The sequence below is a fragment of the Vulpes vulpes genome, chromosome 16, assembly GCF_048418805.1.
Source record: "Vulpes vulpes isolate BD-2025 chromosome 16, VulVul3, whole genome shotgun sequence".
In the NCBI taxonomy this organism is placed as follows: Eukaryota; Metazoa; Chordata; class Mammalia; order Carnivora; family Canidae; genus Vulpes; species Vulpes vulpes.
The window spans coordinates 4,935,749-4,955,310 of record NC_132795.1 but is presented as its reverse complement, the minus strand read 5'-3'; the positions used below and the strand labels follow the sequence as shown (position 1 = coordinate 4,955,310).

The following is a 19,562-nucleotide window of genomic DNA, read 5'->3' as shown; positions in this document are numbered from 1 at the left end:
TAGATTCCTCAGTCCTGCCATCTGCTGCTCACCAAGACGCCCCTGTTACCTCAGGGCCAGCCAGGGGCCCGCCGCCTCACTCTCCTACCTCACTGGCCCCATCCCCGACCCCCACCCCAGCTTCCACTCCTGCTCCCGCAGCCCCTCCGCCGGCTGCTCTCAGCCCCTCGTCTCCTCCAGCACCCCCCAGCCAGGCCTTGTCCTCACTCAAGGCTGTAGGTCCGCCCCCCCAAACTCCCCCACGAAAGCACAGGGGCCTGCAGCCTGCCCAGCAAGCAGAGCCCACCCCACCCAGTGCCCAGGCCACCCCGAGTGAGCCCAAGTCTTCCGTCCCTGACACTGGGACCCCAACCCCAGCCTCCACCCCTCCGGGGGCGAAACCAGCGTCCTCCTCTACTCCCCTGTACATGGTGACCTCCTTTGTGTCTGCGCCCCCAGCCCCTGAGCCCCCAGCCCCCGAGCCCCCTCCTGAGCCCAAGGTGACTGTACGAAGCCTCAGCCCGGCCAAGGAGGTGGTCAGCCCTGCTGTGGGTGGTCTCCCCAGCTCTCCCAGTCCGGAGGCCACCACTCTTCGACAGGGGCCCCCGCAGAAACCCTACACCTTCCTGGAAGAGAAGGCCAGGCAAGTGGGTCCAGAAGGGGAGGAGGACAGAGGGGGGAGCGAGTGGGACACAGGGAACACAGGCATTCAGAGAGAAGACCCGGCTGCCCTGGACGGGGCTGAGGAGGGGCTGAGATCCGGGTGCCTGGCATGACTGAGTTCAGATTTCCTCTGTGGGACACGGTGCTAAGCTCTTTAACACATGATGTCACTTATTCTTCACAACTCAGAGAGAGAGAGAGAGAGAGAGAGAGAGAGAGACCACTATTACCATCCCCTATTTCACAGATGGGAATACTGAGATGGAAAGGTTATAGGATTGGCCTGAGGTACAGAGCCAGTGAGGGGCGGAGCTGGGACTCTAACCACAGTTCCTAGGACTGAACTTCAGGGGCCACACTCAGAACCACTGCATACTTGCCCCCAGAGGTCCCTGTTCCTTTCCTCTGAGTGTGTGGTGTGTCCGCCCCACCTCCCCCACCCCACACACGTAGGGGCCGCTTCGGTGTGGTGCGAGCATGCCGGGAGAACGCCACCGGGAGGACGTTCGTGGCTAAGATCGTGCCCTATGCGGCCGAGGGCAAGCGGTGCGTCCTGCAGGAATATGAAGTGCTGCGGACACTGCACCACGAGCGGCTCATGGCCCTGCACGAAGCTTACATCACCCCACGTTACCTCGTGCTCATAGCCGAGAGCTGTGGGAACCGGGAGCTCCTCTGTGGGCTCAGCGACAGGTGCCTGGGCCTTCTGGGAGGTGGGGGGGGGGGTGAGGGGCAAGAGTAGGGGGAGCCGAGCTAGGGTGTCACCTGCTTTGCCTGGGCACTGCCCCCACCTCCAGGTTCCGGTATTCAGAGGACGACGTGGCCACCTATGTGGTGCAGCTGCTGCAAGGCCTGGACTACCTCCACGGCCGCCACGTACTGCACCTGGACATTAAGCCCGACAACCTGCTGCTGGCTCCTGACAACGCCCTCAAGATTGTAGACTTCGGCAGCGCCCAGCCCTACAACCCCCAGGCCCTGCGGCCCCTTGGCCACCGCACAGGCACGCTGGAGTTCATGGGTGAGGGCGCTGTGCCAGCCAGGCTCCGGGCTCGGGGTTCTACCCAAGGGACAGCGGCCAGGGCTCACTCCCTTCACCCACACAGGTGCAAGCACCCAACTCAGTCCTCTCCGTGCATCTTCTTTTTTCAGTTTACCTTCAGGATAGCCCTGGAGACTGGCATAACGTTACCCTCATTTTACAGACAAAAAAGAGGCGTGGCGAGGTTATGTATTTGTCCAATGTCGGTTATAAATGGTAGAGCCAGGGTTTGGTGACACTGGACAGAGTCAATGATTAACAGATACATAAGTAAGGTAAACCAGCTACCCTTTAGCCACCTACTAAGTACCTGACGTTCATTAGCTCTCCTCCTTGGCGTTACTCTACAAGCCACCCTTCACGGATGAGGAAGTGGGAGAGCCAGTCAGGTGTAGTCCTCGCCAGCCTCCCAGAGCTAGAAGGCACCAGCCTGGGATTAGAACCAGCTGGGCGGATCTCCAAGGCTCTTTGCCGTGGGGTTGGTCATGATCTTGGTGAATGGGTGTCCTGCCTCTGTGCTGATCTAAGGGAGCTAGTGACCCCAGTACCCAACTGTTCCTCCCCGGTTCTGGGGACCCCACCATTCAGTACCTGGGCTGGTTCCTCAGGTGGCCCACATCTCCCCCCGGGGGCCACCCCCACTCCCATCCGGCCTGCTGGGTCCAGGGCTTGTTGCTTTGGTTGTACCCAGGGTCTCGTGACCTGGGTGGGCATTGCCCCGCTCCTCAAGCCCCCAGGGGCCTCCCCTGTCTCTCCCACTCCCCTGCCATCAGGAAGCTTCAGCTTGGCCTCTGTCTCCTGTCAGCTCCTGAGATGGTGAAGGGAGAACCCATCGGCTCTGCCACAGACATCTGGGGAGCAGGCGTGCTCACTTACATCATGTGAGTGCCCTAGGACGCACCTTCCGCCTCTACCCTGTCCCTCTCAGCCTCCCCAACATGGCGCGTGTGCGGAGCCCAGGCATGCAGTAGAGCTGTCTCTGAGCACTGTGCCCTTCTGAACCCCCACACCGACGTCCCCCTGGGGCTGTGAGCTGACCTACAGTCCACATGTGTCAACTGAACTGTCTCCACAACAGGCTCAGTGGACGCTCCCCGTTCTATGAGCCAGACCCCCAGGAAACAGAGGCTCGGATTGTGGGGGGCCGCTTTGATGCCTTCCAGCTCTACCCCAACACCTCCCAAAGCGCCACACTCTTCTTACGAAAGGTCCTCTCAGTACATCCCTGGTGAGTAGGCCCCAAGCTTGCCACCCCCCCAGCATTACCTGCCCCCCACTGCTGCCTCAGAATCCCAAGCCCGAGCCAAAGATCCCCCAATTCCTCCCTGGCCACCACTAATATACCGCTGTTGCTATCACTAAGTGGTTGTTCTAAGCCCACCATTGGTGCTTCTAAAGCCCTGTGAGGTAGGCCGAATCACCTTCCCCATTCCAGAGATGGGGAAACTGAGCCCAAGTTGGCCAGGATCCCTGGCATGGGGTTGTGAATGGGACTGGGACTTGGGTCGGCGGGAGGCAGAGCCTTCCAGGCTCACTGGCCCTGGCCGGGCCTGGCAGGAGCCGGCCCTCCCTGCAGGACTGCCTGGCCCACCCGTGGCTGCAGGACGCCTACCTGATGAAGCTGCGCCGCCAGACGCTCACCTTCACCACCAACCGGCTCAAGGAGTTTCTGGGCGAGCAGCGGCGCCGCCGGGCCGAGGCTGCCACCCGTCACAAGGTGCTGCTCCGCTCCTACCCGGGCAGCCCCTAGTGGCTCGGACCACAGCCCGGCCTCGGGCTTCCACTCGGGGTTCCGCTGCGGCCGCGGGACATTCCAGGGCCCATCCAGAGCCAGGTGGGCCCGGGGCTTCGGACATCACCAGCAGCAACATCCAGCCGGGCTATTACCTCATGGACCTGCAGGGACAGAGGCCCCGGGCTTTGCCGATGCCACCCCGGCCAGAGCCTGAGGGCGAGACCCATGGGCTGGGCTGGGTGGGGTGAGGGCGCGGGAGCAGAGGAGCAGGAAGGGCAAGAAGGGAACGGGTGAGAGGTCAGGAAAAGAAGCCAAAGGGTAGGGAGAGGAGACTTGAGGAAGCTTCTGGGGGTAGCGACGGTGTGTCCGGGGGAGAACGGACTGGGAAAGGTATGAAGAGCTGGAGAGGAGGCAAAGGAAGGAGCCCAGGGTGTCGGGGCCACGGGCTGGGAGTGAGTGTTGGTGAAGCAGGGACAGGACATGGAGACAGTGCTAGGGAGCCAGAGCCAGCATGTGAAGGAGGGCAGTGAGGTGGGGCGGGGTGGGGGTGGGGGGAGAGGACCTAGGTTGGGTGGGAGGGGTGGGCTAGTTGCCAGCATCCCCAGAAGGAGAAGCTGGAGGGCTGGGAAGAGTCAGGAGGCAGGGGTTACTGCAGCCAGCGCTTTCCTGTCCTCCCCCTGTCCCAGTGGATGCAGCTCTGAACACTCTGTGCTGGCCCAAGGAGGTCCCCACCACCCCCTGTGGCCTTCGCCCTTCCTCCCATTCATATTTATTTATTTATTGACTTTTATGAAATTTCCCTTCCATCCAATTCCTATTGCCCGTGTTGTCCAGACCATCCCCTCACCCCAGCCATCCAGCTGTCTGTGCAGCTGTTTGTCTGTCACAAGGAAAATAAAAATGGCAAGCAGCAGGACCTACGTGTGGTCTGTGGGGAAGGGAAGGCTGGGGGTACGGGATTGCCGGGGGTGCCAGCACGAGGGCATCTCAGCCTTCTCTCAGCCAGTGAGAGCTTTAACAAGGCTCCTGACCCTGACCCTGCTGGGCCCTCACCTCTCCTTCATTCCTAGAGGGAGGAGGGGCTTCTGCCTCTGCACCAGAAGTTTCTGAAGGCCTGGCAGGACTCCACCACTACGCTTTAACCAGACTCTGGTGGCCCCCACCTCTTTTCACATTTGTCATTGCAACTTGGAATGCGCCAGCCCACACCCCAAGGCTGGCGCGGTCCCGGCCCGGAGACAGGCTGGCTCTGGTCCTGGCCCCGGAGCAGGAGGGGTTTCATCATGATGACTGGCGAGATCGCGATGACGGGGCGAAGCACCACAGAAGAAACCAGGACAGCTCCAGCTCCATGCTTTGGTGTTCGAGCACCGATCGGGGCACGTGGGGCATCAGCTGCGCGAGGCTCTGGTCGCTATGTCTGCTGAGATGGGGCCACAGACGAGCATCTCCTAGAGCCAGGGGACACACGCACCTGGACATCCCTGTCCTCGTGGCATGCCAGGGAGTCTGATGGGTGCTACGGCTGCCTGACTGCAGCTGCTCCCCTGCAAGACCACAGACTGGCTACTGGGTCCTACAACTGAGCTGTCCTGCCCAGAGGTGGAGGCGAGGGGGGAGCCAGTTCTCCTTGTGTCCAGGGAGGGGGCTGTTTCCCGCCTCTCCCCCAGCTTGGGAGCTCCGTTCCTGGCAAAGGGAAAGGAGTACAGTCTCCTCCCACCCGGGGCGGAGAGGGCTAGTGCTGGTGTGTTGCTGATTGAGGTTGAGGGTCCCTTGGCTCTGGCCCAAACACCCTTTTGCCCAACCTGGCCCAGCCCAGCCTCTGTGGCTTCTCAGGACCCCAGGGAAGAGGCAAGCCCCATCATCATAAAATAACAGGCTGTTCAAGCCAGCTGGAAGGGACTAGAGGGACGTCTTGCCCACCTGTCACTTTAGCGATGAAGATATACAGTTTGCCTGTGAGAATCTTTAATCCCCTACTCACTGCAAGTGTTTTCATATAAAAATGAGGTGCCTGAACTCATATCTTGATAAATGGTAAAATTCCTCTCCCGTCCCCACTCTGATCTTGAGCTCCCTTCCCATCTCCATTGAAAATGGCATGTGAACTGCTTGTTCCAAACCCGGAGGAGCAAAGGTAATTTATGTCAGCAGAGCTGTGTCAAAATTGCTCTGATCAAAAGGTGACAGTGCTCTACACCTGGGCAGGCAGTTACAAGGTGTGGAAGCAAGACTCCATCTGGTGCCCTAGGTTGGTAGCCGGGACTCCAGGAAAGTCCCAGGGGGCAAACCGAACCCCTTCTTCTCCCAGACAGTCTCATGCCCCCTGTCTACTAGTTTACGACCCAAAAGGGGCTTGGGCAGACCTAGAACTAGAGAGTCAGTACTAATGCCCATCCCCGGGGGCAGTCAGACCCAGCCCAGTCAGACCCTATCGTGTCACATGGAAGGAAGTGAGTGGGACTAGGTGGTAGGACCCGATGCTGTTCTCAAAAATCTTTACCATCCTCTCTAGATTGATCTCAGGTTGCCGCCAGGGGGCACAGTGCAGGAATGACAAGCCTGGATTCCGCGGGCTGGGGGAGTAAAGGCTTCTGGATGGGTCCTGACAGCCACACTGCCCCCTCATGACTGGCTGGATGGACAGTGAAGTCCCTCCGGTACTCTGGCTTCATTCAGGGACACCTCACAAAACTCGCTCCCTTTAACTGACAGTGTCCAGGGAAGGGCATGTTGTCCAACTGTCTGGGGACTGACCCAGAGGGTAAAGCTGCTCCAGTGGGGAGCTGAATCTCTTGCCAGCCTGGGCCCTTGTCTGGGACTACCAGGAGTGGGATAGTTACCCCCTGCCCTGGGAGGGGATGGGGCCGCATCCAGCTGCCCAGCTGTCCGGGTGCTGACATGAAGTGCACCCCAGAGCTGCTCAGGTTTCCCCCTCGGGCCTGCCCCAGCGGCTGAGCCAGCATCCCAAACATCCTCAGGCTAAATAAGGAGCCCCGGCTTGGGTCAGGGGGTGGGGCTGGGGTCCCTGGGGGGCTTGGGGCAACCACGCCAAACAAGGCAAGGAGAAGAGCGATGTATAAAACCAGGGCCCTGGGCTGAGCACCTGCCCGTGCTCCTACTGTGCCTTCCCGAAGGGCTCTGTTCCACCTGCTATCCAGCTAGTCCACCCAAGTCCGGAAGTCCACCCGACCGCGGTGAGTCCCTATTCGCAGACGTTCCCATTCCCCGGGATGCTCTGAATTGACAGGGGAAAGGCTGAATGTCAAAGTCTCTGCGTCAGCCTAGACCCCATGTCTGTTTTGCACTCCCCAGATGTCCAAGGCAGCTCCCGCCAAAAAACCAGCGGCTTCGGCCCCGCCTCGGGGATGTACCCTGGATATCAACGACCCCCAGGTCCAGAAAGCGGCCATTCGCATCCAGGCCTCTTACCGGGGCCACAGGTGAGGGGGCCTGGGACCGTCAGGAGGAGGGGAGCTGGAGCTGCAGAAAGCCAGTGCTGCGTGAGGGTGGGTGGGCGCTGGGCAGTGTTAGCCACCCGCTGGGGTCACTGGACTCAGGAGAGAGCTGCGAGCAGGTGCAGAAAGGTGGCCGACAAGAGTAAATCCTCTCTTCAGGGTAACAATTCAAGAGCAGGCCCCTCCTGCCCCACCCCCACATTTATTTTTTTTTTAAGATTTTATTTATTCACAGAGACACACACACACAGAGAGAGGGACAGAAGCAGAGATACAGGCAGAGGGAGAAGCAGACTCCATGCGGGGAGCCTGACCTGGGACTCGATCCCGGGTCCCCTGGATCACGCCCCGGACTGCAGGCGGCGCTAAACCGCTGCGCCCCTGGGGCTGCCCCCCACCCCCACATTTAAAGTTCTAGTGGGCGGCGGGCGGGGGGGGGGCGGTCCCGGGCCCTGACCGCGCTCTCGCTCTCGGATAGGTCCCGGAAGGAGCTGCGCGAGAAGGGGCCGCCACGCGTGCTGGAGCCGCTCAAGGACGTGGTGCTGATCGAGGGCAGCGCGGCCAAGCTGACCTGCCGCATTTCGGCTTTCCCCGACCCGTTCATCCGCTGGAGCAAAGACGGCAAGGAGCTGCGCGACGGGCCCAAGTATCGCTACGTCTTCGAGGACCCCGACGTGGTGGCCCTGGTGGTGCGCGACGGCGAGCTGGCCGACCTGGGCCAGTACAGCATCAACGTCACCAACCCCTTCGGCCAGTGCTCGGACTCGGCGCGCATCCTCGTGGAAGGTACGCGCGCCCCCTCGGCGGCTGCACCCGCGGAGCGCCCCCGCCCCCCGCCTCCCCGCGGCGCGCGCGCTCCCCGCTGGGCCTGGCCGAGTCCCGGAGGCGCCGGGGGGCCTGGCTAGCCCTCCCCGCCTCAGCACCCCGTCCCCCCCGCCCCCCGGGACTGCAAGTCCGCTGTGGGCTCCGACCACCCCGACTCCCCCGCCCCAAGGTCACAGCGAGCCAGAAGCAGAGCCAGGGGAGGGCGCAGGTGTCCGGGCTCCCACCCAGGGGCTGCGCACTGCCCGGAGCGGACTCCGGGGCACCGAGAGGTGTACCCCGCTCCCGGGCTTGCGCTCATCCCACCGTGGGAGGGAGCAGGGCTGCCACGAGTCCGGTGTAACGGCGCAGGAAATGAAACCCCAGAGAGGCCAGACTTGCCCAATGTCCCACTGCGAGCTTAGATCCATCTCCTGTTTAGGGCCGGGTATTATCCGGGGGAACAGGCCCCTGCCCCGCCTCACCCCTAAGGACCCTCGCCGGGTCGCACGCCCTTTCCCTCCTTCCAGTCCCTGCGAAGATTCAAAAGGGACCGGATAACACTAAGGCGCGCAAAGGCGCCACGGTGACGCTGACCGCGGAGATCATGGGCGAGCCTGCGCCGGACGTCGGCTGGACCAAGGACGGGGAGGACATCGAGGAGGATGACAGGCGAGGGCGGGGACCTGCCGCTGGGCCGAGCCTCGCGGGCCGGGCCGGGCCGGGCCGGGGGCGGGGAGGGCGAGGCAGGCCCGGAGCTGGCTGACCGGCCTGGCCCCGGGGGCGGTAACCTGACCGCGGCGCGCCCTCCGCACCCCCTCTTCCCGCCAGGGTGTTCTTCGAGATCGGCAGTACCACCACGACGCTGACCATTCGCCGGGCCACGCCCGAGGACAGCGGCAAGTACGAGGTGTACGTGGAGAACAGCCTGGGCATGGACCAGAGCTTTGCTCGCGTGGACGTGGCCTGAAAGGAACGCTCGGACCTCTCGCCCTGGCTCCCAGCCCCGGGGTGGGCGACCCTCCTCCGTCTTGCTTAATAAAGCTGCTCTCTCTGACCCTCCGCCTGTCTGGTCTTTGCGGACGCCGCTTCCTCCGCGCTGCGCTCGCACCCACGCTTCCTCCTGATGCACACACCAAGGTCGCGGAGCCTTAAGGCCGGAACGTCTGGAGAGGGCCTGGCCCAGTGCTCGAGCGCACAGACTGGAAACCTGAGCTAAGCTCTCGCCGTCCGGGCTCCTTCGCTCCCGGCGGGGCAGGCGCGGGAGCTTAGGGCTCCGCCTTCTCCTTCTCCGCGTAGCTCAAGCCCCACCCCCTCGCGGCGGGTCGCGCCCTCGCCACGCCCACCCCGAGGCTGGCCACACCCCCTCTCGTCTCTGGGCCCGCCTCTCCGTGACCCCGATCCTACTCTCCGACTCCTGGGCCCAGTTCATTTTTTTTTTATTTTTTTATTTTATGATAGTCACAGAGAGAGAGAGAGAGGCAGAGACATAGGCAGAGGGAGAAGCAGGCTCCATGCAGGGAGCCCGATGTGGGATTCGATCCCGGGTCTCCAAGATCGCGCCCTGGGCCAAAGGCAGGCGCCAAACCACTGCGCCACCCAGGGATCCCATCCTGGGCCCAGTTTAGACAGTTCAGGGTCCGATTCGTAGCTCCAAGCCTGTGCCTCTTAGGCCCCACCCCTTTTCTCTTTAGCCCCGCCCCCTAGACACATTGGCCACGCCCCCTGCTCTCCCATAAGTCCCGCCTCCCTCCTCTCGTGTAGTTCGGAACGGCTACAGGAAACTACAGGATCGTCAGAACTACCATTCCCGGCATACTCCGCGGGGCAGTTCTCGCGAGTCGCGAGAAGACACGTGCGCGGAAGGAGCAAGCGGGCTGCAGAGCTGGCATAGAGGGTGCTAGTGGTAAAGGTTGCTGCGGAGGGGCGGCCCGAGGGGTGAGGGCAGGGCCCGGCGGCCCCGCCGGCCTTCCGAGGTCCCTCGTGTTAGTGCCGCCGCCCCTGGCTCCGCGAGTCTAAGGGGGATGAGACCGAGTCAGTTGTGCCCCCGAATCCAGGTTCAGCGCCCATTGGCCGGTAGCGGGCGGGGAGGCGGATCCCGGGTCTGCGCTGCCGAGGGAAGCCCTTGACTCAGGGTCCGCCGCCTCGAGGTCGGGTGTAGGAGTCGAGCATTTGCAGGGGTTTTGCTCGGACTTGGGATTCATCGGTGCCGATCGGCGTGAACTTCATTGCTTGGGATTCATTCCCCGGATTGCAGTTAAATAGCTGGGGCTCCCCCAGGATCCGAGACTCAGCGGTCAGGGCCCACTGTTGGGATTCAGGGCTTAGCGTCTGTAAGCCTAAGAATGTAACAGTTGGGAATCAGGGAGTTTGGGGTTTTTTTGAAGTTGGGGACCTAAGAGATCTATTGCTGAGTTTCTGAGCTTGCTGAATTTGTTTATGGCCAGAGGGAAGTCTGTTGGGTCAAATTGTGTCAAGGTGTGAATCTCAGGAACTAGGAGAAACAACCCCTGTGGGGTTTTAAGGCCAGTTGGAATCTGGGTTGGGATTTGAGATGTATGGGATCTGGGAGGCTTGTGTCCGAGGAAGGACTATATCGAATTTGGGATTTACATCCTGTGAGAGGGCTAAGTGTTGCCCTCTAAGGGTTTGGGGTTTGCTTGGGATGCGAGTGGGGTTCCCCGGGCTGGGCTGTGGGATCTGAGCCTGATTTCTCTGTTGGGATTTGAGGTTTAGGTAGCAATTGCCATCATGCTCAAAGCTGTGATCCTGATTGGAGGCCCTCAAAAGGGTGAGGAGCCCAGGGAAAGGGGTAGGGAGGTGGGGCTGGAATGGCCCTGTGGGGGGCGGCAGGGGGGGGGGGTTGGAGGCAGAGGGAGGCGGGAAGCTGCAATGTGCTTCTCTCTCCTTTCTCAGGGACTCGCTTCAGGCCTTTGTCTTTTGAGGTGCCCAAACCCCTGTTTCCAGTGGCGGGGGTCCCTATGATCCAGCACCACATTGAGGCCTGTGCCCAGGTAACCCCACAGGCTCCCCGCTCCCGCCTCCCGTCCCGCTGTCTCCTTCATGCTGTATTTCCCCCCCTTCCAACCGTGCCCTGTTCGCACCAGGCATAACTCCAGGGATTACCATTTATAAATGACAGCGTGAATGGTGTCCGCCGGAGTTGTGCAGTGCAGCTGCCCTGCTGTCTTCGCTAATCTGGTCTCTCATCTGGCCTCTTCTTCTTCATATTTCACTCCTATTTTTAAAGCATGGACTGTGAGATCAGGCAGGAATCCTAGAGACCATTTAAAGCTGTAGCCTGAGGAACCTGAAATGATAGCAAAGCACGAACTCAGACCTTTGCTCACGGTAGAGCTAATTTCTTTATTGCTTTTGGCATTGGGACAGGCAAGGTTTTATCTGAGGCCAGTCTCCGCCTCTGCTATAAGGACTTGAGTACATTCCTCACCTTTTCGGAGCCTTGGTTTCCTTACTCATCAAATGGGGGTGATTCAACCTACTTTGTGGGGTGCAGGGCTTAGAGATGATGTTCGTAAAGTGCCTCGTGCAAAGTGGGCACTTGATAAATGGTACCCTTATCTCATGCTGATCTCAAGCGCAGACTGACAGATAATAAATACGGGGCGGGGTGGGGGGGATGAATGGGTTATCCTCGCATGCAGCTTGGTAAGCAGAATCTTTCCTAGGGTGATCCTCAGGTACAGGGTGGGCTGGGGGGAACCACAGAATCATAAAAGATTGAAAGATTAGGGACAGATTCCTCTCACTTCCTTTTTGTCTGGAGGAAGACACAGGCCAGAGTGCTAACGTGAGTGCCCAGGGGCCCCACAGCTCAGACCAGAACTGTGGTCTCTGGACCAGGGGCCAGTACCAGGGGTTTCCACCAACATTCCTTCCAGTCAGAGGCTTTATCCTCCCAACTTCTTCCCTTGTTCTCAGGTCCCTGGGATGCAGGAGATTCTGCTCATTGGCTTCTACCAACCTGATGAAGCCCTTACCCGGTTTCTAGAGGCTGCCCAGCAGGAGTTTAACCTTCCTGTCAGGTGTTTATATGGCGGGTTCGGAGGGTGTGGGACCCCGAGGCCTCAGAGTTCTCGTGAGGGGGTTGAGTCGGCATTTGGCAGACTGCACCCTTAGACGCTAGGAGGGGTCTTATTCGGGCATCTCTGAATCCCTGAGTACATTGGCCTCCAGCCAGTGTACTTCTGGGAGCAGGAGGGGTCTGATGCTCAGGCTCATGCTTTCTGCCTCCTCCCATCTCACTGAGCTGGTTCTGGGGTCCCCGGGGGGACAGGTACCTGCAGGAATTTGTGCCCCTGGGCACAGGAGGTGGTCTCTACCATTTCCGGGACCAGATCCTGGCCGGGGGCCCCGAGGCCTTCTTCGTGCTCAACGCTGACGTCTGCTCCGACTTCCCCTTGAGTGCCATGTTGGCTGCCTACAGACGCGAGCCTCACCCTTTCTTGCTGCTTGGCACCACGGTGAGGGGGCCAGGAGGGCTGGAGGGTGCAAAGGGGGTGATCCGGAGGAGTCCTTGGAATGCAGAGTGTCAGGGAGGCAGGGGCAGCCCAGAGAGTCGGAGTGGGAATGGGCATCGACAGGGAAATGTGCCAGAAATCCCAGCACGTAGCGGAGGTGGCGGCGGAGCCCCTGAGCCCTTTGGCTGCTCGGAAGTAGGGAGGGGGGAGGGCAGCTGTCAGTTCTCCCCCTGCGGAAGGCCTGTCAGTGGCAGAAATACGTGCCAGGTGCTCTAGGGGAGGGAGAGAAAGAAAGAAAACAGACCTTGCTGCCCTAGAGCAGGCAGGTCATCGTTGTGGCGTGTCTGTCTTTCAGGCTAACAGGACACAGTCCCTCAACTACGGCTGCATTGTAGAGAACCCGCAGACGCACGAGGTGAGCGAGGGACCCGGCTGGCAGGGGTCTCACTCTGTGTCGTCATGCCCCCGCCCCTCTGCCTCCGGAGAAGGCTGGAGTGCTATTGGTGGGCTCCAGTGCCGTCAGACAGGTGGGGCATAGCCTTGGTTGTTCATCTTCTATCCTTTCTAGAGAGGTTGGCAAAGAGCAAAGGGTAACGTTAATCTCCATGGGTGCAGCGCCCCGGAGATGTATGCACAGTGAGTGTGCTGAGGGAATGCAGCAGGAGGCCCACCCCAGCCTTGCCTGGGCGGGGGCGGGGAGAGCGCCCTGGAGGAGGCAAGGCCAGAGCTGAGTTAAATTCCTGTAGATGAAGGACGGGAAGGCGGTGCAGGTAGAGGGAACAGGGTATGCGAAGGCACAGAGGCGGGAAACCATACAGGGCCCCGAGAATTACAGAGGTGGGAGCGTCATCAGTAAGGCAGAGGGGTCTCAGTCCTTGTTTGTGAAACTCCCTGCCCCTGAGCCTAATGACTTTCACACAGCCCTTTTATTTGTTCAAGCTTTATTTTTATTTTATTTTATTTTTTAAAGATTTTACGTATTTATCCATGAGAGACACAGAGAAGCAGAGACACAGGCAGAGGGAGACACAGGCTGCCCGCTGAGCAGGGAGCCCAATGCGGGACTCGATCCCAGGACCCTGGGATTATGACCTGAGCCGAAGGCAGATGCTTAACCGACTGAGCACTCAGGGGCCCCCAAAATACACTTAAACAGACACACAAATATGTGTCTTTTTTTTTTTTTTTTTCAAGTTTTATACTAGGCACTAGTTAGATGTGAGAGAAACAGAGCTAAAGAAATGTAATCCCTGCCTCTCAGGAACCCCTGTCAGTGGGAACGACAGTCAAAAATCAACCATTGCAAATGACACAAGGGTCACGGCCAGGTGTGGCCAGAGCCCAGGGCTGCCCAGACCTAGAAGCTCACTGTAGGGCAGGGCATGCACAGGCTCACGGAGAAGTGGCGATGTCGACTGGATTTCGGAGGCTGAGTTTTCCAGATGAATCACTGAGAAAGGGCTTCCCAGGCACAGGCATGCGATGGCAGTGAATAGTGTCCTGGGGGTGCTGGGAGGTGAGGAGGATTGGGAGGGAAAAGACAGGCAGTTGGGACTTACCTGAAGGTGAAAGGCAGTGACTCTGCATTTTAGGAAGACGACAGCCGGGAGTACCTGGCGACCTGGAAGGTCTTAGGGGATGGTGACGGGGGCCCTTCCTCTGCGGAACCTTGCCTTGTCCTCAGGTCCTGCACTACGTGGAGAAACCCAGCACGTTTGTTAGTGACGTCATCAACTGTGGCATCTACCTCTTTTCCCCGGAAGCCCTGAAGCCTCTTCGGGATGTCTTCCAGCGGAACCAGCAGGATGGGCAATTGTGAGGCGGGCCCCAGGGCCCTGTAACCCCAAGTTGTCCCCCCAGTCACAGCAGCCCCGCCCCCAGGCTCCGCAGGCTCCCTCTCCACCTGCTCACCTTCCTCCTCCCTTTGCCTTTCCACTTGTCATCCCCAGCCAAGCCTTCCTGTCCCCTCCCCTTCTAACCTCATTCTGTCCCTCTTCCTTATCCATCCCAGTTCCTCCTCTGTCACTGCCTGCCCACTCCCCTTCTGGTCCATTTCTCTCAAGCCCTGAGTGTCCCGGAGACGTCTTTCAGAACAGACGGCAACACACACACTTGGGCGCACACACGCTCAGGCGCAGAGACCTGCAGAGAGAGAGACACACACACACGCACACTCACACACACACTGTCAGGCTGCGGCTCCCCCACCACAGCGCAGCACCCAGAGCCCTGCTGGCCACAGTCCCCCACCCCCCCCAGGTCCTCCTTGTCAGCTGGGAACCCTGCTCCCCCCCCAGGTCCTGGCCTTGGCTCCCGCCTCCCCCCTAGCTCCCCATCTCATGCCCCGCTCACTCCCATCCATCTCTGCTTCTCTCTCCATCTCTCCTGGCCTCTGTCTGTTTCTGCTGAGCTGGCATCTCTACCATCTCTCTCTCTCCCTCTCTTTCTGTGACTGTCTCTGCCCTCACCAGCTGTCTTCCTCCGGGGTGAGTGTCTGTGTTTCATTCCATCCCGTGAGAGGGCGGGTGACAAGAGGTGGGGTTCGGAGGAGTGGATGGGGAGAAAGGATAATGGGCGGGGGTGGGGGAGAAGCTATATCTGGGTGAACTCCCTGGACACGGGGCAGAGTTGGGGTATGGGTCCATGCCCAGGGATCCCCTGGGATAGCACCCCAGCTCGGGGTGGAAGGGTGACGTGGGTAAGCCCACTGGGGAGAGTTTCCTGGGACATGGGCATCCCTTTGGAGAAGATCTGGCCAGGCCTGGAGAGGGAGGGGGTGGGCTTCCCTCAGATCCCTATCCCTGGGACACGGTGGTGGTGGCCTCCCAGGTGGGCTCAGCTGGGGAACTGATGTCTGCATCTCCTCTGTGCCAGGGAGGACTCTTCGGGCCTGTGGCCAGGGGCCGGCACCATCCGCCTGGAGCAGGATGTGTTCTCAGCCCTGGCCGGGCAGGGCCAGATCTACGTCCACCTCACTGACGGTATCTGGAGCCAGATCAAGTCTGCAGGGTATGCCTCTCTGAGGTGGCTGGGGCACCTGGGAATTGAGACTTTTCGGGGGTAGGCACTTGCTGGGCCCTGAATCCCCTGCTCCACTTTGTGACCCCACCCCCCCAGCTCAGCGCTCTATGCCTCCCGCCTCTACCTGGGCCAGTACCAGCTCACGCACCCAGAACGCCTGGCCAAGCACACCCCCGGGGGTCCACGAATCCGAGGTATTCCCCCCCCACACCCCCTTCCTCATCATTGCCCCCAGCCCCCTCTGAGCCATGACTGCTGACCTCAGATTCAGAGGTGAAGCCCCAACCCTTGCCCCCACTGAACCAGGTATGGTTTGGGGTCAACGCCCCCAGATCTTCTCTTCTGCTTCTAGGAAACGTTTATATCCACCCAACAGCTAAGGTGGCCCCGTCGGCAGTGGTAAGTGGTGGGCCAGGCTGTGGGGACGGGTGGGTTGGTGCCGAGAACTTCTGAGCTCCCAGTGCTGGGCTCTGCTTTGCATTGCCCCTTGTGTGGCCCCAAGCAAGTCTCTGCCCCCTTGCCGGTTCTATGGTTCTGTGAAGGGGTTTGGGTTTGGATTAGGGTTTCTTCGAGGCCCTGAGGGCTTAGGGTATATGTTTCTCTCTACAGCTGGGCCCCAACGTCTCCATTGGGGAGGGGGTGACCGTGGGCGAGGGTGTGCGGCTCCGCGAGAGCATTGTCCTCCATGGAGCCACGCTGCAGGTAGGAGCTGCACAAGCAGCACGACCACCCCGCCCCCCCACTCCCTGCTGCTGCCCCTTCTCCTCCATGTGCTCATACCACTGTGTTTGGTAGGAGCACACGTGTGTTCTGCACACCATCGTGGGCTGGGGGAGCACCGTGGGGCGCTGGGCCCGTGTGGAGGGTACCCCCAACGACCCCAATCCCAACGACCCCCGAGCGCACATGGACAGTGAGAGCCTCTTCAAGGATGGGAAGCTGCTGCCTGCCATCACCATCCTAGGTACGGCTTCCCAGGGAACTGGGACTCCGCAGGTGATGGCCTCGCCCTGTGGGGGTTGCCCGTGCGCGCACGTGCACACGCACACATACCCGAGTGCATGTTTGTTTCTTCCTTCAGCAAACGTGTACAAAGTGCCTGCCGTGTGCCAGGCTGGGAGCACGAGGCCAGGGCGCAGATGGGCAGGGAGGGATTCCTGCCCGATGGCAGTGGCCCCAGCTCCTTGCCTCTGGCCTTCCCCTCCCCATGGTCTCCTCCTGGTCCCCACTGCAGGCTGCCGGGTCCGGATCCCAGCTGAGGTGCTCATCCTGAACTCGATTGTTCTGCCCCACAAGGAGCTGAGCCGCAGCTTCACCAACCAGATCATCCTCTGAGGGGGGGCTGCCAGGAGGCCCCCACCCCCCAACTCCCAGCCGCTCCCCTTGAGGCTGCCGCCTGCTTGGCCGGCCTCCATCCGGGAGGACCAGAGGAGAGGAAGCCCGGCAGGATCGCCACAGGCCAGGAGCGCCCTGGGTGGCCGGGGGACTCCTGGCCTCTTCACCCTCTAATAAACCCCGGTGAACCTTGGAGCCAGCACGGACTCTGGCTTGTGCCTGGGCTGGGGGTGAGGGTGGAAGGGGGGCAGCTGAGTCAGGCCCCCCCACATTAGCATTTAAATTGGAGTCGTTGCTGCGGGCTCATGAATAATGAATCTGGAGCCCTGGTGAATCTCCCCCTCCCACTGCCTTTAGCCTCTCGTGGGCTCTGCTTGGGAGGAAGGCCCCCCGAGGCTCCCGGCTCCCAGCTCCCAGCCTGTCTGGCCCCTGCCTTCACCCCTGCCCCTGCGCTGCCGGCTTGCCCGCCTTCCTGTTCCTCTTCACTGGGCCTGGCTCGGGCTCCGAGTGTAAGGATCCTGAAAGGAAGGGTGAAGGATTCCGGTAGGGCCACGGGGTGCTGGCGGTGGGCTCGGCTGAGCGCCACAGGCCTGCTGTTGGATCACCCGGTGGTTGCTTTCCTCAGTTCCTGCCCAGCCCGGCCCCAGCCTGTTTTCCGCTTTGCCAGCTCCATCTGCTCCTAGCCTGGCTTTTGGCGGGGTGGGGGTTCTCCCCGCCTGAGGCCTGGTGGGTGTCTGTCTCCTACTCCCCTGGCCAGTGGGGCAGACCTAAACTGGTACCGGACCCTCCCAGAGCGCAGTGGGGGGGCCCTTGTGCTGGCCACCTCCCACCGCCCTGGCTCTGCCCTTTGGGAGGTCTCAGTCTTCTCCACATTCCTGGAGCCCCAGAGAAACCCAACCATCTATCATGTTTGCCCATGACCCCCATGTGCCCCCTCTGGGTGCCCCCCTTTCCCCAGCTGTGGGTGCGGAGCTTGGTTGCCAGATGAGCTGGTAATGATCGTAATCTGCTAATTGAGAGGAATCTAATTACCCAAAGAGAATGGGGGGGGTAGGGTGTGGGTAGGAGGGAGGAGGGGGTCCTGGCAGCAGGCTGGGGTGGCAGGCGGCAGGGTGCAGGGACCTTGTTGTCAGCACCAGGGTCTGGGACAGAGCCCAGGATTTCATAGCCTCGCAGCCGGGCAGTTAGGAGGAGGTGCTTTCTCAGGAGCTGGGCTGAGGGGTATGTGGGGGATTGGGCTGCTGTGACCTCCCAGCCCCGTGTGAGAGCCTGCGGGAAAGGAGCCGGGTTTTAGCCGTCCTGGCCCGCGCAACCTGCCTTGACTCACTCAGCCTCTTTCCCACCTCCTGTCCCTGCCTCCAGCCCAGGCCTTCCATTATCTGCCTGGGGTTCGGAGGGGGCAGCAGATGCCTACTCTGGGCCTGGGGTCAACTCCCTAAGGAAGAAGCCGGGAGAGGGATGGGCTCCGGGGCCAGGGACTGGGTCCCTTCTCTGCCCTCCCCCCAATCCTGACCCTTCTGTTCCAAGTGGTTGGCAGAGGCCATGGCAGCTCCATCATAAATATGATAATTTAATTATTTTCTCAGCAAAACACCGTGAAATCCAATAAGTCTGTGTCAGGCCCTGGCCCCCGGGACCCCCCTCCTAGGCCCAGTGGGGGCGGGGAGAGGCCCTGGAAGGGGAAAGGGTCAGCATTTGAAGTGGGGGGTGGTTAGTGTAGCTGAGATCTTTGTAACATGCCCCCTCCCATCAGGCTGATGGAGTCCCTGCTGTGTGTTCAAGCGAGGGTGGGGGTCTCAGAAGGGGCTGTAACACCCTCCACCCCTCTCCAGCCCCAGGAAGGACCTAGGCCCCATCCACCTCTGAGGGCACAGCTCAGGGCCCAGGATTTGGGGGCCCCCTTCTCCGCCACCTCTAGGTGCTCACCGGCCCTGTAGGGCTAAGAGGGTGCTGGCCCCCAAAGGGTTTGAGGAGGGAGAAGGAAAGGAACGGGGTGGGAAATGGGGGATGAGCGGGGGAAGGGATGCGGGGGAGGGGTGCGCTCCTGCCATTAGTGCTTTTTTAGGTTTCCAGAAAAAGATTATTCTGTAAAATCAGCGAGGGGGAGCTAGCTGGGGGCTGGGGAGGGGGGGGCAGGTCCCTGGCACCGAGCTGGATGGGGCGACGGGAGGAGGGCTTGGGACGGGGACTGAGCTGAGCTTGGAGGGAAATTTGGATGGGCTTCAGGAGCCAGCGAGGGGGAGAGGCCGAGCCAAGAACACAGCCTGGGGGGAGGCTGGCGGGACCGGGTGGGGGCGGGGCCGTCCTCGCCCTCCCGTGCCCCCGGCGGGGCTGACCGGCCCCCCCCCCCGTCTGCGTCCCCTCCCCCCGGCGCTTAGCAGCCATTATCGGGGGAGCAGATTGCAGCCCCCTCCCCCTCCCCGGGAAGCAGGCACAGCTGGGGCCCCGCCACATCTGCCGCATCAGCACGGAGCACAGCTGGGTGTGCCCAGAGCCGCGCGCCCCAAAACACAAAGGGGAGGGCGGGGGCCAAGGAGAGCCCAGACCCCGGAGACAGACACACTGACACCTCTGCCAACAGACACGCTCCTCGAGGCGCAGCTACACCCACCGCCACGCACGCGCTGCCTCGGTGCCGACGGGAGAACTGACAAACACGCAATTACTCGGCCCCGCCCGCCGCCCCCGCTCCCTCCCCGCCCCTCCTCCCCCTCCCCGCCCGGCGGGCTCCCCTCCGCTGCCTCGGCCCCCCGCCCCCCCGGCTCCGGTGGAGGGAGCAGGGCCCCCCAGCGCCGCACACCTTCCGGGGCAGGTGGCGGGCAGGTGGCGAGGGCCCGAGCCCTGGGCGAGCCCCTGCGCACCCCCCTCCGCGCCCGGACGCCCCTCGGAGGCGCTGCCTGGGGCCGGGCGCTGGGGGGACCGCCCGGGCCGCGCCCCCGACTGAGGCTCCCGCCACGGCGTTCCCCGGGCCGCCTCCAGGGGGCGCCGCGGGCCCGGTTCTCTGGCCGCCCAGCGGGCACCCTCCGCGGGGCCCCGCCACCCTCGCA

The 19,562-nt window shown here is 61.5% G+C and overlaps 3 protein-coding genes across 34 annotated transcripts in view; all 3 read left to right on the top strand.

The window, feature by feature from the left end:
- Positions 1-4,335, top strand: part of SPEG (striated muscle enriched protein kinase) — a 59,012-nt gene extending 54,677 nt beyond the window's left edge. For all 10 annotated transcript variants that reach the window (XM_072742069.1, XM_072742067.1, XM_072742075.1 and 7 more), the window contains 6 exons: positions 4-622; positions 1,096-1,335; positions 1,440-1,663; positions 2,490-2,565; positions 2,763-2,912; positions 3,242-4,335. In XM_072742069.1, the coding sequence (XP_072598170.1) occupies positions 4-622; positions 1,096-1,335; positions 1,440-1,663; positions 2,490-2,565; positions 2,763-2,912; positions 3,242-3,434 (1,502 nt within the window). In that variant the 3' untranslated portion in view covers positions 3,435-4,335. The remainder of the gene's footprint in view (positions 1-3; positions 623-1,095; positions 1,336-1,439; positions 1,664-2,489; positions 2,566-2,762; positions 2,913-3,241) is intronic.
- A 2,148-nt stretch (positions 4,336-6,483) lies between these two features.
- SPEGNB (SPEG neighbor) lies at positions 6,484-8,735 on the top strand. Its single transcript, XM_026002045.2, has 5 exons — positions 6,484-6,616; positions 6,735-6,862; positions 7,356-7,663; positions 8,209-8,350; positions 8,510-8,735. Exons 2-5 carry the CDS (start codon positions 6,735-6,737, stop codon positions 8,646-8,648), a joined length of 717 nt encoding a protein of 238 aa, XP_025857830.1. The 5' UTR covers positions 6,484-6,616; the 3' UTR covers positions 8,649-8,735.
- Positions 8,736-9,477: 742 nt separating this feature from the next.
- GMPPA (GDP-mannose pyrophosphorylase A) lies at positions 9,478-16,714 on the top strand. Of its 23 annotated transcripts, none has more exons than XM_026002091.2 (14): positions 9,478-9,584; positions 10,409-10,469; positions 10,595-10,692; positions 11,621-11,724; positions 11,976-12,162; positions 12,515-12,574; positions 13,844-13,974; positions 14,631-14,645; positions 15,034-15,168; positions 15,277-15,374; positions 15,533-15,579; positions 15,790-15,882; positions 15,976-16,144; positions 16,415-16,714. In XM_026002091.2, exons 2-14 carry the CDS (start codon positions 10,430-10,432, stop codon positions 16,513-16,515), a joined length of 1,278 nt encoding a protein of 425 aa, XP_025857876.1. In that variant the 5' UTR covers positions 9,478-9,584; positions 10,409-10,429; the 3' UTR covers positions 16,516-16,714. The 23 variants fall into 23 exon arrangements, with proteins under 23 accessions (XP_025857876.1, XP_072597651.1, XP_072597652.1 ...); XM_072741554.1 differs by having other exon boundaries at positions 9,531-9,616; positions 10,415-10,469; XM_026002090.2 differs by having other exon boundaries at positions 9,536-9,616.
- Positions 16,715-19,562: the final 2,848 nt, after the last annotated feature.

What these genes read in the sequence shown, in the direction of transcription:
- SPEGNB (XM_026002045.2), top strand. Translation starts at nt 6,735, where the DNA reads ATGTCCAAGGCAGCTCCCGCCAAAAAACCAGCGGCTTCGGCCCCGCCT. An exon ending in GGCGCGCATCCTCGTGGAAG is followed by an intron (nt 7,664 to 8,208) that starts GTACGCGCGCCC and finishes CCCTCCTTCCAG; the next exon opens with TCCCTGCGAAGATTCAAAAG. An exon ending in GACATCGAGGAGGATGACAG is followed by an intron (nt 8,351 to 8,509) that starts GCGAGGGCGGGG and finishes TCTTCCCGCCAG; the next exon opens with GGTGTTCTTCGAGATCGGCA.
- GMPPA (XM_026002082.2), top strand. Translation starts at nt 10,118, where the DNA reads ATGGCCAGAGGGAAGTCTGTTGGGTCAAATTGTGTCAAG. An exon ending in TCTTGCTGCTTGGCACCACG is followed by an intron (nt 12,163 to 12,514) that starts GTGAGGGGGCCA and finishes TCTGTCTTTCAG; the next exon opens with GCTAACAGGACACAGTCCCT. An exon ending in AGAACCCGCAGACGCACGAG is followed by an intron (nt 12,575 to 13,843) that starts GTGAGCGAGGGA and finishes CCTTGTCCTCAG; the next exon opens with GTCCTGCACTACGTGGAGAA.